The sequence below is a fragment of the Rutilus rutilus genome (genome assembly GCF_951802725.1).
Source record: "Rutilus rutilus genome assembly, chromosome: 2".
NCBI classification, from domain to species: Eukaryota; Metazoa; Chordata; class Actinopteri; order Cypriniformes; family Leuciscidae; genus Rutilus; species Rutilus rutilus.
In genome coordinates, this window is record NC_140210.1 from 60508704 (window position 1) to 60521760 (window position 13057).

General features: G+C 39.3%; 1 protein-coding gene across 2 annotated transcripts in view; it reads left to right on the top strand.

The window, feature by feature from the left end:
* The first annotated feature begins 1204 nt into the window (after positions 1 to 1204).
* The window catches only part of LOC311286246 (NLR family CARD domain-containing protein 3-like), a 42634-nt gene continuing 30781 nt past the window's right edge, over positions 1205 to 13057 (top strand). For both annotated transcript variants that reach the window (XM_084402372.1, XM_084402373.1), the window contains exons 1-2: positions 1205 to 1441; positions 1984 to 3834. In XM_084402372.1, coding sequence (XP_084258498.1) covers positions 1236 to 1441; positions 1984 to 3834 — 2057 coding nt within the window. In that variant the 5' untranslated portion in view covers positions 1205 to 1235. The remainder of the gene's footprint in view (positions 1442 to 1983; positions 3835 to 13057) is intronic.

Genomic DNA, 13057 nt, shown 5'->3' on the forward strand with positions numbered 1-13057 from the left:
GACACTGAACTGTCACGGTAAGTTCAGTTATAGTCCTCTAAAGTCATCTCACATTATCATATAGTAATAGTTTCTCATGTGCATCATTAATTCTAACTTAATATTTAGTTTAAACGGGATTGTAATGATATCAAGGCATAGCTATTTTGTGTTAATTTAGATTAATTTACAGATACATACGTACAAGCTGAGTATTTGAATATTAAATGTTGCATTTTATGACACCCATGATCGTTATATTTTCATTTCTAACACATTATTGCCGCTCATCTATAGGAAAGTGGACGATTTGTAAAAGCTCAAGTTTAATGATGAGATTATGATTCACAGATTTATGATTATTTAATTATTTTTTCCCCCTTTTATGTAGTTATTCCATTCATTGTTATTTACCACACTGTAACTCACATTATTATTTTACTCATGCCAGACAGAGACTGAGACATAGCCATCGCTTTTACAAGCTTCACTCTGTTTAACCTTTAGCTGCTGTTCTTCACAATTTATTCTGGGAAACACATTGTTCATTGACACTTATGAAACACTCACAATCATCACACTTTACAAAAAATAATAAATCTATTGGAATCATATGATGACTGTCAAATTTGGAATGATGTGATTCTTGTATCTGATTGTTAAACTGCATCACTTGAATACATTGAAGCTAATGTGGAGGGAGAACAACTATTGAGCATTAGAAAAATATAACAGGCTCCATGTCTAAGCGTTCAGAGAGTTCTTCATCAAATGTGCTGATCAGTTAGTGTGATCAGAGCTCTGACACAGAGAAGCTGTCAGTGAGTCTCTCTACAGCAGCAGAAACACATGAAGCTTCTGAACAGAGAGAGATTCAGGCTTTTCCTCCTGCTGTTGAAGTTCAGTGTTCAGTGAGACTCAAGAGCATCAGTGAGACACTGACGGTGGGTAATGGAGACTGAAGCACTGATCCACTTCATCTCAGAGGTTCACATCTGGCCTTTGTGCAGTCAGACCAGTTCTTCCACAGTAAACCAGTACTTTATGGACTCCAGAAGAAAAGGATCCTCCACAATCTGCTGCAACTACAGTCTGAACGCACAGAAATCTCTAGAGAGTCGTTGTGTGTGTAGTATTGGGATTTGATTTTACTGTACTTACTGGAATAGTCTTAATCTCTTATGTAGTCTTACTAAAGAGTCTTATGATTTTTTCCTCAGTGTTTCCTTATGCAGATCTAAAGTCAGTTTCTCATTATGGAGAACAGAGAGAGCTGTGAGAGATCTTCATCTCCAGATCCCAGCTGTGTGTCTGTGAAGAGTGACGAATCCATGGAAAAGCCTCCTAAATTCAGTGATGACGCAGTGACCTCTGACCCCAGTGATGAACCAGTGACCTCTGACCTCAGTGATAAAGCAGTGACCTTTGACCCCAGTGATGAACCGGTGACCTCTGACCCCAGGTGAGTGTAAACCTGTAGTGGTGAATTAACTGTTTTATGGGAGTCACACACACACTGAATTCAAACAGAGAGATGAGATTTGCAGTAGGGCTGCAACTAATGATTATTTTGATTATGGATTAATTTGTTGATTTATTCTTTCAATGAATCAGATGAAAAATCCCCCAAATAAAATGAATATGAATTATTGAAGATGTATTTATATATATATATATATATATATATATATATATATATATATATATATAATTTTTTTAAATCCTCTATTTAAATTTTTTTTTTGTTCCACCTCATCCATTATTATCCATTTTATCAATTAGTTATTGCAGCCCTAATTAAATAAATGAAACGGCAGACAGGAAGAATTATTTCTTTGTGTTTCTCAGGATCTGGAGTCGGAGAGCTGTGCAATGCAGAAAGTGTTGAACTAAAACTGAAATGAAACACATTAATTGTACAGAAAACACAAGATTGTGTAGATTTAGATTTTAATTTATGTTATTTTTCTTGATCTTAAATCTGTGCGCTTTTGTTTTTCTCAGCAGAGTTTCTAGAGATGATCAGACTGGAGACCAGGATTCTCCTCAGCCAGTGAATGATGAACTACAGAGAGTCAAACACAGACACAAAGCCAGCATGAAGAACAAGTATGAGAGATTATTTGAGGGACTGAAACTCCAAGAGAATGAAACCCTCCTGAACAGGATCTACACACAGCTCTACATCATAGAGGGAGAGAGAGAAGGAGTGAATGAAGAACATGAGGTTTTACAGATGGAGAAAACAGCCAGAACACAACACTCACAAGACACTCCAATCTACTGCAATGACATCTTTAAAGCCTCTCCTGAACCAGGACGCCAGGAGAAAGAGCAGATCAAGACTGTTCTCACTAAAGGCATCGCTGGAATCGGGAAAACCGTCTCTGTGCAGAAGTTCATTCTGGACTGGGCCGAGGGAAAAGACAATCAGGATGTAGATTTCATGTTTGTGCTTCCATTTCGAGAGCTGAACTTGATCCGAGATCATCAGTACAGTCTTCACAGACTTCTGCTGGACTTTCATCCTGAACTTCAAGATCTGGACTCAAAGATTTATGAGGAGTGTAAAGTTGTGTTCATCTTTGATGGTCTGGATGAAAGCAGAATCACACTGAGGTTTTCAGACGCTCAGGAAGTTTCTGATGTGACTGAGACTTCATCAGTGGGTGTGTTGATGTCAAAGCTCATGAAAGGAGATCTGCTTCCCTCGGCTCTCATCTGGATCACCTCCAGACCAGCAGCAGCCAATCAGATCCCCTCCAAATACATCCACCGTCTGACAGAGATTCAGGGATTCAATGAGCCTCAGAAGGAGGAATATTTCAGGAAGAGATTCAGTGACGAGCATCAAGCCAGCAGAATCATCTCACACATCAGAAGAGCAAGAAGCCTCCACATCATGTGCCACATACCCGTCTTCTGCTGGATCTCCTCCACTGTGCTTCAGAAGCTCCTGGAAGAAGATCTGAGTGCAGAAATCCCTCAAACTCTGACTGAAATGTACATCCACTTCCTGCTGATTCAGATCAACATGAGGAATCAGAAGTATGAAGAGAGAGATCCAGAGAAACTCCTGCAGTCCAACAGAGAAGTGATTGTGAAACTTGCTGAAGTGGCTTTCCATCAGCTGATGAAGGGCAATGTGATGTTCTATGAGGAGGACCTGATTGAGAGCGGCATAGACGTCACTGACGCCTCAGTGCATTCTGGGATTTGCACTGAGATCTTTAAGGAGGAATCTGTGATTCATCAGAGGAAAGTCTACAGCTTCATTCATCTGAGCGTTCAGGAGTTTCTCGCTGCTTTCTATGTGTTTTACTGCTATTTAATGAAGAACAAGAAACCACTGAAGCTTCTGGGTGTATCCAGGTCTGATGAAGTCTCTCTGTATGATCTACTAAGATCAGCAGTAGATAAAGCCCTCTGGAGAGAGAATGGACGGCTGGATCTGTTCCTGCGGTTCCTGCTGGGCGTCTCACTGGAGTCCAATCAGAGACTCTTACAGGATCTACTGACACACACAGAGAACAGCTCAGGGGACATCAGGGGAACCACACAGTACATTAAAGACAAGATCAAAGATGATGATTATCTCTCAGCTGATCAGTCCATCAATCTGTTCCTCTGTCTGCTGGAAGTGAAAGATCAGACTCTGTCCAGAGAGATTCAGGAGTTTGTGAAATCAGACAAACACTCAGAGGAGAAACTCTCTCCGTCTCACTGCTCTACAATCTCCTACATGCTTCAGATCTCAGAGGAGGCGCTGGATGAGCTGAACCCCATGAAATACAACACATCAGCTGAGGGGAGAAGAAGACTGGTACCAGCTGTGGTCAACTGCAGAAAAGCTCTGTGAGTGTTTAATCATTAATAGCTAAAGAATCCTTTTTAATAATGCATCTTACATCTTTACAGGGGTCATGACATGGAGTTTTACATTATTTATTATATTCCCTGAGGTTCACTTATACTAGCGGAGCCAAACTCAGTTCCCTAGAGCACAAACTCTGGGTCACCAGAATGATTTAAGGAGAATGGAGTTACATTTAAAATAAAATAAAAATAATAATTTGTTTTCATAAAGTCATAGTCTATAGGGCTGTATAAAAGGAATAAATATGCTAAATATATTTGACTTCAATAATTAACAGATTAACAAAAGAAAAGAAAAGCTGTGTGACAGTATTCTGCTGAGTTTGGTTTATTTCTGTGAAGCGCTCCACAAACTAGTTGACGGAAAGGAAACCGAGACGACAGAAAACACATCCTGTTTGTTTATTTTACAAAGCCACAGTGTTCTGGTCTATTATGAGTGTACACAAATAAAATTTAATACTTAGCAGTTTTGATTAGAGATGTGCCGATCCGATACTCACTATCTTCCATTTTGAATGTCACACAGGCATGGGAGTTGGTTTATATCATTCACACTGACAAGCAGCCTTTGGAGTTTCATGATTGGCAGCTGCCAAGCCACTCCATAGCAACCAAAAAGAGTAACCTAGCAACCAAAATCCAAAGAGTGATATCTTCCATTTTTAATGTCACAGGGGCATGGGAGTTGGTTTATATCATCCATAGTGACAAGAAGACTTTGCAGTTTCATCATTGGCAGCTTCCAAGCAAATCCATAGCAACCAAACAGAGTACCCTAGCAACCAAAATCCAAAGAGGCATATCTTCCATTCTGAATGTCACACAGGCATGGGAGTTGGTTTATATCATTTATACTGACAAGCAGCTTTTGGAGTTTCATGATTGGCAGCTGCCAAGACACTCCATAGCAACCAAATAGACTACCCTAGCAACCAAAATCCAAAGAGGGATATCTTCCATTCTGAATGTCACAGAGGCATGGGAGTTGGTTTATCATTCATACTGACAAGCAGCCTTTGGAGTTTAAGGATTGGCAGCTGACAAGCCACTCCATAGCAACCAAACAGAGTACCCTAGCAACCGTTTATCAAGATGCATGTCTCTGCATCAGAACATCGTATAGAGATGGGACTCATAAATTTTGGGGCATCTCGCCCGGGGGGCGGGGTTACGTCCTGCGTCACATCTCTAATGCGGGTCAGCGCGCACACAGGCAGGCACAGAACTAGCTAGCGAACCTAGGTCTTAAATCTAATAAGTTATGTTTTTTACAACACGTTTTTGATGGAAAAGTGATGTTTAATTTCCATAGTCTTTGTTTTGAACGAAAGCGAAATCAGGAATCGCGGTCTTTCAGTTTGTTTATCGTTGCCTAGCTACCAAGGGTTGTACAAGATGTTTTTTTTTTTATTGCATTACAATATAAATCAATACAATGGAAATAACACAAAACAATGAACATGAACATGTGGGGATACAGAGAAAATGAAAGTAAATAATAACAGTAAATAAAATACAATTACAATTTACATAAAACTTGTTCTATAATACAGGATGTTTTCAAAGCTTTTTTATTGGAGGGGATTTTTTGAAGTGAAGACAATAATAACTAAATCATAAGCAAAAATTTTGCAACTAGGTTTGAATTTAAGGTATCTTGCTTTGTGGATGTGGTATTTTCCCATCATACAGAAAAAGTTTAATATATCATCTAGCTTTTTATTTTCAGAGACATCAGAGTGAAAAATAACCTTACTGACAGAAATATTACATAACTGATGAAATGCAAGAAATATGGAAGCTGAAATTTGAAGCCAAAATTGTTTAGTATAAGAACATAAGTAAAATAAGTGTAAAATAGATTCTTCCTCCTCTTGGGAAAAAGAGCATAGTGGGGAAATATTACTGTAAAATTTACTTAGATATTTATAACAAGGGTAATAACGGTGAATATTTTTAAAATGGATTTCTTCTATTTTATTATGAAACAAAAATTAGTTTGGCACTGTCCATACCTTATGAAAAGTGATATTTGGGAAAAGCGCTAACCATTTCGGTTGTACAAGATGTGCTGTAGCCTTAATTACAATGGCCAAGTCGCGTTTCATATTAACAGATGAATAGGCTTCGCTCAGTTTATTAAATACATCCAACCTGAAATGTCTCTTACAAACTATGATGGGACAATGAATCAATACACTGACATGGCAATGCTAGACAGATAGTCTCTACTTTGTTTGCACAGTCCTACCATGATTTTCAGGTTGGATGTATTTAATAAACTGAGCGAAGCCTATTCATCTGTTAATATGAAACGCGACTTGGCCATTGTAAATAATTAAGGCTACAGCACATCTTGTACAACCCTTGGTAGCTAGGCAACGATAAACAAACTGAAAGACCGCAATTCCTGATTTCGCTTTCGTTCACTAAACAAAGACTATGGAAATTAAACATCACTTTTCCATCAAAAAACGTGTTGTAAAAAACATAACTTATTAGATTTATGACCTAGGTTCGCTAGCTAGTTCTGTGCCTGCCTGTGTGCGCGCAGAGCCTTGGCACTCCCTATTCAGCCCCATTGTATTGATTTTGGTTGCAGTTCCATTAGAATTCCACTGGGGGTGATCGCGAGCGAGTGCAGACTGAATGGGAGTCAATGGGGCTAGACGGCTAAATGTGTCTCTTTCACCCGATTGCCATTGAGAAATCTCAGATTTTATTGTAGGTTTTGCAAGTTCAACATGGGTTTTAGGTCGAAAGTTGAATGAACGAGTACTTATTTCTTTTCTATTTCTTACAGGTTGAGTTGTTGTTGCCCATAACACACTAGCATTCTGCTAATGACGTCAGCATTCTGACGTCATTGACATTTTAAAAGACTTTTTAAACCAAATAAGTGACTCTAAAAAAATCTAACACCCAGCAATGTGTAATTTCTTTGCATCTTCTTTCGAATACAACATTCAAATTACTAGACAAAAAATTATATCCTGAGAAAAGTGGGTTTTGAGGGTTTTTCGCCATAGACCTCCATTCATTCTGCACTCGCTCGCGAGCGCCCCCGCATGGACAGAGACGTGTTACTGCAACCAATCCAGAACCCGGAAGTAAGCAGAGAGTGCCAATTCTCTTCCTATTAGACATTCTCTGCCCTGGTCGACGAGAACCCGCATGAGAGAAGTGACGCAGGACGTAACCCCGCCCCCCGGGCGAGATGCCCCAAAATTTATGAATCCCGTATAGAGATGGGGGTTGGCTCTTTTGTTTCGGTTGGGAAACAGTCTGTAAATATCACCATGGTAACTGTGTATTCACACCCTAGCAACCATTTAGAGCCACCTAGCAACCATATTGCAACATATAGAAGCCATATTTCAGCTCCACAACATCGTACAGACATGGTTGTTGGCTCGAATGCAATCATGTACAACACCCTAGCAACCGAGTGGAGAGTTGTGCCACTGCAAGCACCACTTCACATTTTCTTCAGGAAATGTACATTCTATACTGGGACCAGCCACCGGGGGGCGATCGAGACACTTTGGCTTAACTTTGATGATGTTTTGCTGGAAAGTGCTAGTTTCATTTCGTGCACGCGCATATGAACGCATGTTAACACACAACACGATTATCTTTTCCGAGCTGCAGTTTATAAACACCGTTGCCCTTTGCCGTTTATCAAACGTAATAAATAGTTGTATTTCACTCTGTTGCTTCAAGCGCATCATTCTGCGCACGGGATACGCATAAGCGCTTTGTGCCGCTCTGTATTGGAGCCTTTCATATTATAATACTTTTGTGCAATGAAAGATTATTAATAGCCTTTCTTGTTCTGTCCTATCTATAATACGTTGCTGCCTCATTAAACAGCTGCGCTAAACATTTAAAAGAAATGTCTTTTAATTTTATAGTATATACAGTGCCTTGCGAAAGTATTCGGCCCCCTTGAACTTTTCGACCTTTTGCCACATTTCAGGCTTCAAACATAAAGATATAAAACTGTAATTTTTTGTGAAGAATCAACAAGTGGGACACAATCATGAAGTGGAACGAAATTTATTGGATATTTCAAACTTTTTTAACAAATAAAAAACTGAAAAAATGGGTGTGCAAAATTATTTAGCCCCTTTACTTTCAGTGCAGCAAACTCTCTCCAGAAGTTCAGTGAGGATCTCTGAATGATCCAATGTTGACCTAAATGACTTATGATGATAAATAGAATCCGGAGTATCAGACCACTGCAAATCTACCAAGATCCGGCCGTCCCTCTAAACTTTCAGCTCATACAAGGAGAAGACTGATCAGAGATGCAGCCAAGAGGCCCATGATCACTCTGGATGGACTGCAGAGATCTACAGCTGAGGTGGGAGACTCTGTCCATAGGACAACAATCAGTCGTATACTGCACAAATCTGGCCTTTATGGAAGAGTGGCAAGAAGAAAGCCATTTCTTAAATATATCCATAAAAAGTGTCGTTTAAAGTTTGCCACAAGCCACCTGGGAGACACACCAAACATGTGGAAGAAGGTGCTCTGGTCAGATGAAACCAAAATCAAACTTTTTGGCAACAATGCAAAACGTTATGTTTGGCGTAAAAGCAACACAGCTCATCACCCTGAACACACCATCCCCACTGTCAAACATGGTGGTGGCAGCATCATGGTTTGGGCCTGCTTTTCTTTAGCAGGGACAGGGAAGATGGTTAAAATTGATGGGAAGATGGATGGAGCCAAATACAGGACCATTCTGGAAGAAAACCTGATGGAGTCTGCAAAAGACCTGAGACTGGGACGGAGATTTGTCTTCCAACAAGACAATGATCCAAAACATAAAGCAAAATCTACAATGGAATGGTTCACAAATAAACATATCCAGGTGTTAGAATGGCCAAGTCAAAGTCCAGACCTGAATCCAATCGAGAATCTGTGGAAAGAACTGAAAACTGCTGTTCACAAACGATCTCCATCCAACCTCACTGAGCTCGAGCTGTTTTGCAAGGAGGAATGGGCAAAAATTTCAGTCTCTCGATGTGCAAAACTGATAGAGACATACCCCAAGCGACTTACAGCTGTAATCGCAGCAAAAGGTGGCGCTACAAAGTATTAACTTAAGGGGGCTAAATAATTTTGCACGCCCAATTTTTCAGTTTTTTATTTGTTAAAAAAGTTTGAAATATCCAATAAATTTCGTTCCACTTCATGATTGTGTCCCACTTGTTGATTCTTCACAAAAAATTACAGTTTTATATCTTTATGTTTGAAGCCTGAAATGTGGCAAAAGGTCAAAAAGTTCAAGGGGGCTGAATACTTTCGCAAGGCACTGTATCATAAATATATTTACTTGTTGTTCATGAATGTATTTTACAACAATACAAAGAGCAATGAGTAACATTTAACAGACTTAGTGCTACACTTATTCACTTTTATTTGCTCTCCATCTCCAATAAATAATGTTTTTTCACTAAATGTTTAGATTTTTGAATTATTATTATAATTATTGTGCTCTCATGATTTTTGTAGAGTAACTTTTGCTGCTAATTTTCAACTAATCTAGTTTATAATAGTATTTTGTCATAGATTATGATCATATAATTTTTTCATTTGTTGTTTTTCTTTATAATGATGTTTAACACACAAAAGAGTAATTATCAGTTCAACAAACAGAGGTATAGAAATTCTACACTGATTAAAAAGAAACCTGTGCTGATATCGGATCGGTATCGGCCGATACTCAGAATTTTTGGGATCGGATCGGTTCTGGAAAAATGGTATCGATGATTCCCTAGTTTAGAACAATCCTGCTCTTATCTGTATGACCGAAAGAGTATGTTTTTATGTTTCCTCTGTTCGATCGTGTGTGCGCCTCACGCGTGACCGGTCTTCATTTAGCTTTGCGTTGTGTGGGTAGATGAACGAGACTGGGCAACAGAAATTACTCAAGGCAGATTTTATTCTGCATGAATAAAAAGACAAATGGATCAAAACAAGCTGGAATCTGTGGCCATCTCTTGCCATTGTAACATCAGCCTGTCAGTGATTATTTTAGTAAGGCATTATTTTAGCCAGAGCTTGCACACTCATGCTTAATGAACTCTCTTCAAAAATACAGGCTTCACATCCTTCACACAAACTTCATACAAGTATGAATAAGGTTAAAGTGTATTAAAGAACAAAATTACATGTTTTAGTACAATAAACAAAACTCATATCATCTTTTTAGACGGAGCTTCAACACAACTCGCCTCTCTTCAGTCCCGCTTATCTGAACCGAAGGAGAGCAACCAGAACCGGAACATAAGTATTAAAGGAGCCACGCGCCAAAATACCAAAATAAAATGGATGGTCAACCTTACATATAAGATATTACACTGCTCAGTTTAAATAGTCAGTAATAGCATTCGTGCCATTCAGAGCAGTGGTTCTCAACCTTTTTTGGGCCAGCGCCCCCTATGCAATATCCAGGTCCCTGAACGAAAACTTTGTGCATTTTAATGTTAAAGTCATCAATCTGGTGCACTTTGAGAGTTCAAAATTAAAAGCTCCAACCCATATTCAGTGTGCAAATTATATGAAAAATTCAACCTCTTTTAGTTGTGTCTGTCTACATTACACAACTACATAATAATAGTTATAATATTAATCCCATGACAGTAGGGGTGGAACGGCACACAGAAGTCACGGTTCGGTTCATACCTCGGTTCAGACATCACGGTTCGGTACGAGTTCGGTACAATGGAGGGAAAAGCAAAACAAAAATGCAGAAGGCAATTTTTTTTTATTGTGCATGTCTCAGGCTGTACCACCAAAGGAAAATACATGTCTTAAGCCTTGCATTTGTTAAATAGGTTTTATTAATAAAGTAAAGGCATAGAACCAGTTTATTTGTAGTGCATTGACAATTGTTTTATATAATTAGTTTATTCATTAAATTAATAAGACAAAAAGAACTTGAGATATGTTTGGTAATTGTACCTGAATGAATTTAAAATTTGAAAACAACTATTTGCTATATTTCAGATCAATATATTTGTTTTCCTTAAAAATTTAATTAACACTAACTTTATTCTCATCTTAATTATAAATCATTTATTTCTGTATAAAATAATACTACCATTAAAAACACAATTGATTTTCCTTTTTAATCAATGTAGAATGTGTGACTTAAAAATAAACAGATTAGTGCTCTGTTTGAGGACAAGAAATGAAAACCAATGCAATATGATGAATGTCCAAAAGATGGCACTCACAGACTGTTTTTAAATGGTGTGTGTGTGTGTGTGTGTGTGTGTGTGTGTGTGTGTGTGTGTGTGTGTGTGTGTGTGTGTGTGTGTGTGTGTGTGTGTGTGAGAGTGAGAGAGAGAGAGAGATTTTGGTTGGGTGACAGTTCTAGGTTTGACAAAAGCACAATGTTGTGTTTTATTGCGAGTGTACACAAATATAAGTAAACACTTTGCAGTTTGAATGATGTCCAGAACAAAATGACGGAGTATGTTTTTATGTTTCCACTGTTCGATCGCGCCCGCACCTCTCTCTCTCTCACACACACACACACACACACACACACAAACGCACGCACGCGCACGCGCACACACACAAACACACACAACATGTTCCAGCATAGAGACAGAGCGCAACGCGTCATAATCTGAAGACCACGCCCACCGGGGGGGAAAACCATGGGGAAAACAGTCCAACGCTCTCCATTGACTTTGCATTGCGAGAGGCTGCCTCCTTGTCATTTCTTGCTTCTAACAAAAGACAGAATAATGTCTAAAAGCTGCTATGTGACAAGGTGTACAGCAAACAAGCTAAGAAACCCAGAAATAAATTTTCATAAGCTGTCGACCCCAAAAAACGAGTGTTTAGGACATAAAAGTGGATACAGGCTGGAACGAATGGGTAAATTGTGGGATCCTGACACTCAGTATGCACTAAAAATACACTACGTGTGCAGTAAGTTAAACATTTGGTCACTGGTGAGTCAAATATCCAAATGTCAGTTTTATATATTATATTTCTGTAAGATAAACTATCCTGTGTTGCCGATTACGGTCTCCTCCAGCGGGCGTACGTTAGTTCTCAGAGTAATGAGACACGTGACGCTCTGTCTAAACTGCCTGTATCCACTTTTATGCCCTAAAAACACTCGTTTTTTGGGGTCGAGAGCTAATAAAAACTTATTTCTGGGTTTTTTAGCTTGTTTGCTGTACACCTTGTCACACAGCAGCTTTTAGGCATTTTTCTGTCTTTTGTTAGAAGCAAGAAATGTCAAGGAGGCAGCCTCTCGCAATGCAAAGTCAATGGAGACGGTTAGATTGTTTTCCCCCTGGGTGTGGGCGTGGCCTAAATACGCTCTGTCTCATTATAGAGCTGGTAAGTCCCGCCCCTTCCGTAAAACCCCGCTGGACCTCTAGGTTGAAAAATCGTCAATGCAAGTGAATGGGAGAAAATTATTATTTTCTGGTCCCGTTTGAATTGTGCCATGAATGTGAACATATGTTGTCTGTGAATTTTTTATATAACTTTTCATGTTACGAGTTTGACAGTATATGGTATGATTCTTCGGCTAGCAGTTGTGGAAAAGACATAACGAGAAAGACTACATGTCGCCTATGTGACGTCACCCCATAAAGTTGACTTACCCGTGGTTTTCACCAACCTCAACGATTTTGTCCTCTCCCTGAAAGAAGGCGGTGAAGTGCACCAAAGACACAGCCATGTTTAGCGGGATCCGTGAGCTAGAGCCGTGTGCGAGTGGTGTTGACGTTTCAAACGCGTCGAGGGTTGTAGTCCACAAAGTGCTCTCACACAAAGTCTAACCGTATCAAACTTCTACCCGCTAAATTGTATCATTCTTTACACGAAAAGTTATATAAAAAATTCACAGACAACATATGTTCACATTCATGGCACAATTCAAACGGGACCAGAAAATAATTATTTTCTCCCATTCACTTGCATTGACGGTTTTTCAACTTTGAGGTCCAGCGGGGTTTTGCGGAAGGGGCGGGACTTACCAGCTCTATAGCCACAGAGCTTCAGAGCTAAGACGGGGCTACAGATTAGGTGTCCCTAAAGAACCCGCGTATCTAACAGTAGTTCCGCACTACATTAAGTAATTTGCACGCGGGTTTTATTTATTTTTATACCGTGTATTCTCCGTGTAAATTCATGCACCCAACTGTGACGCCCGTAC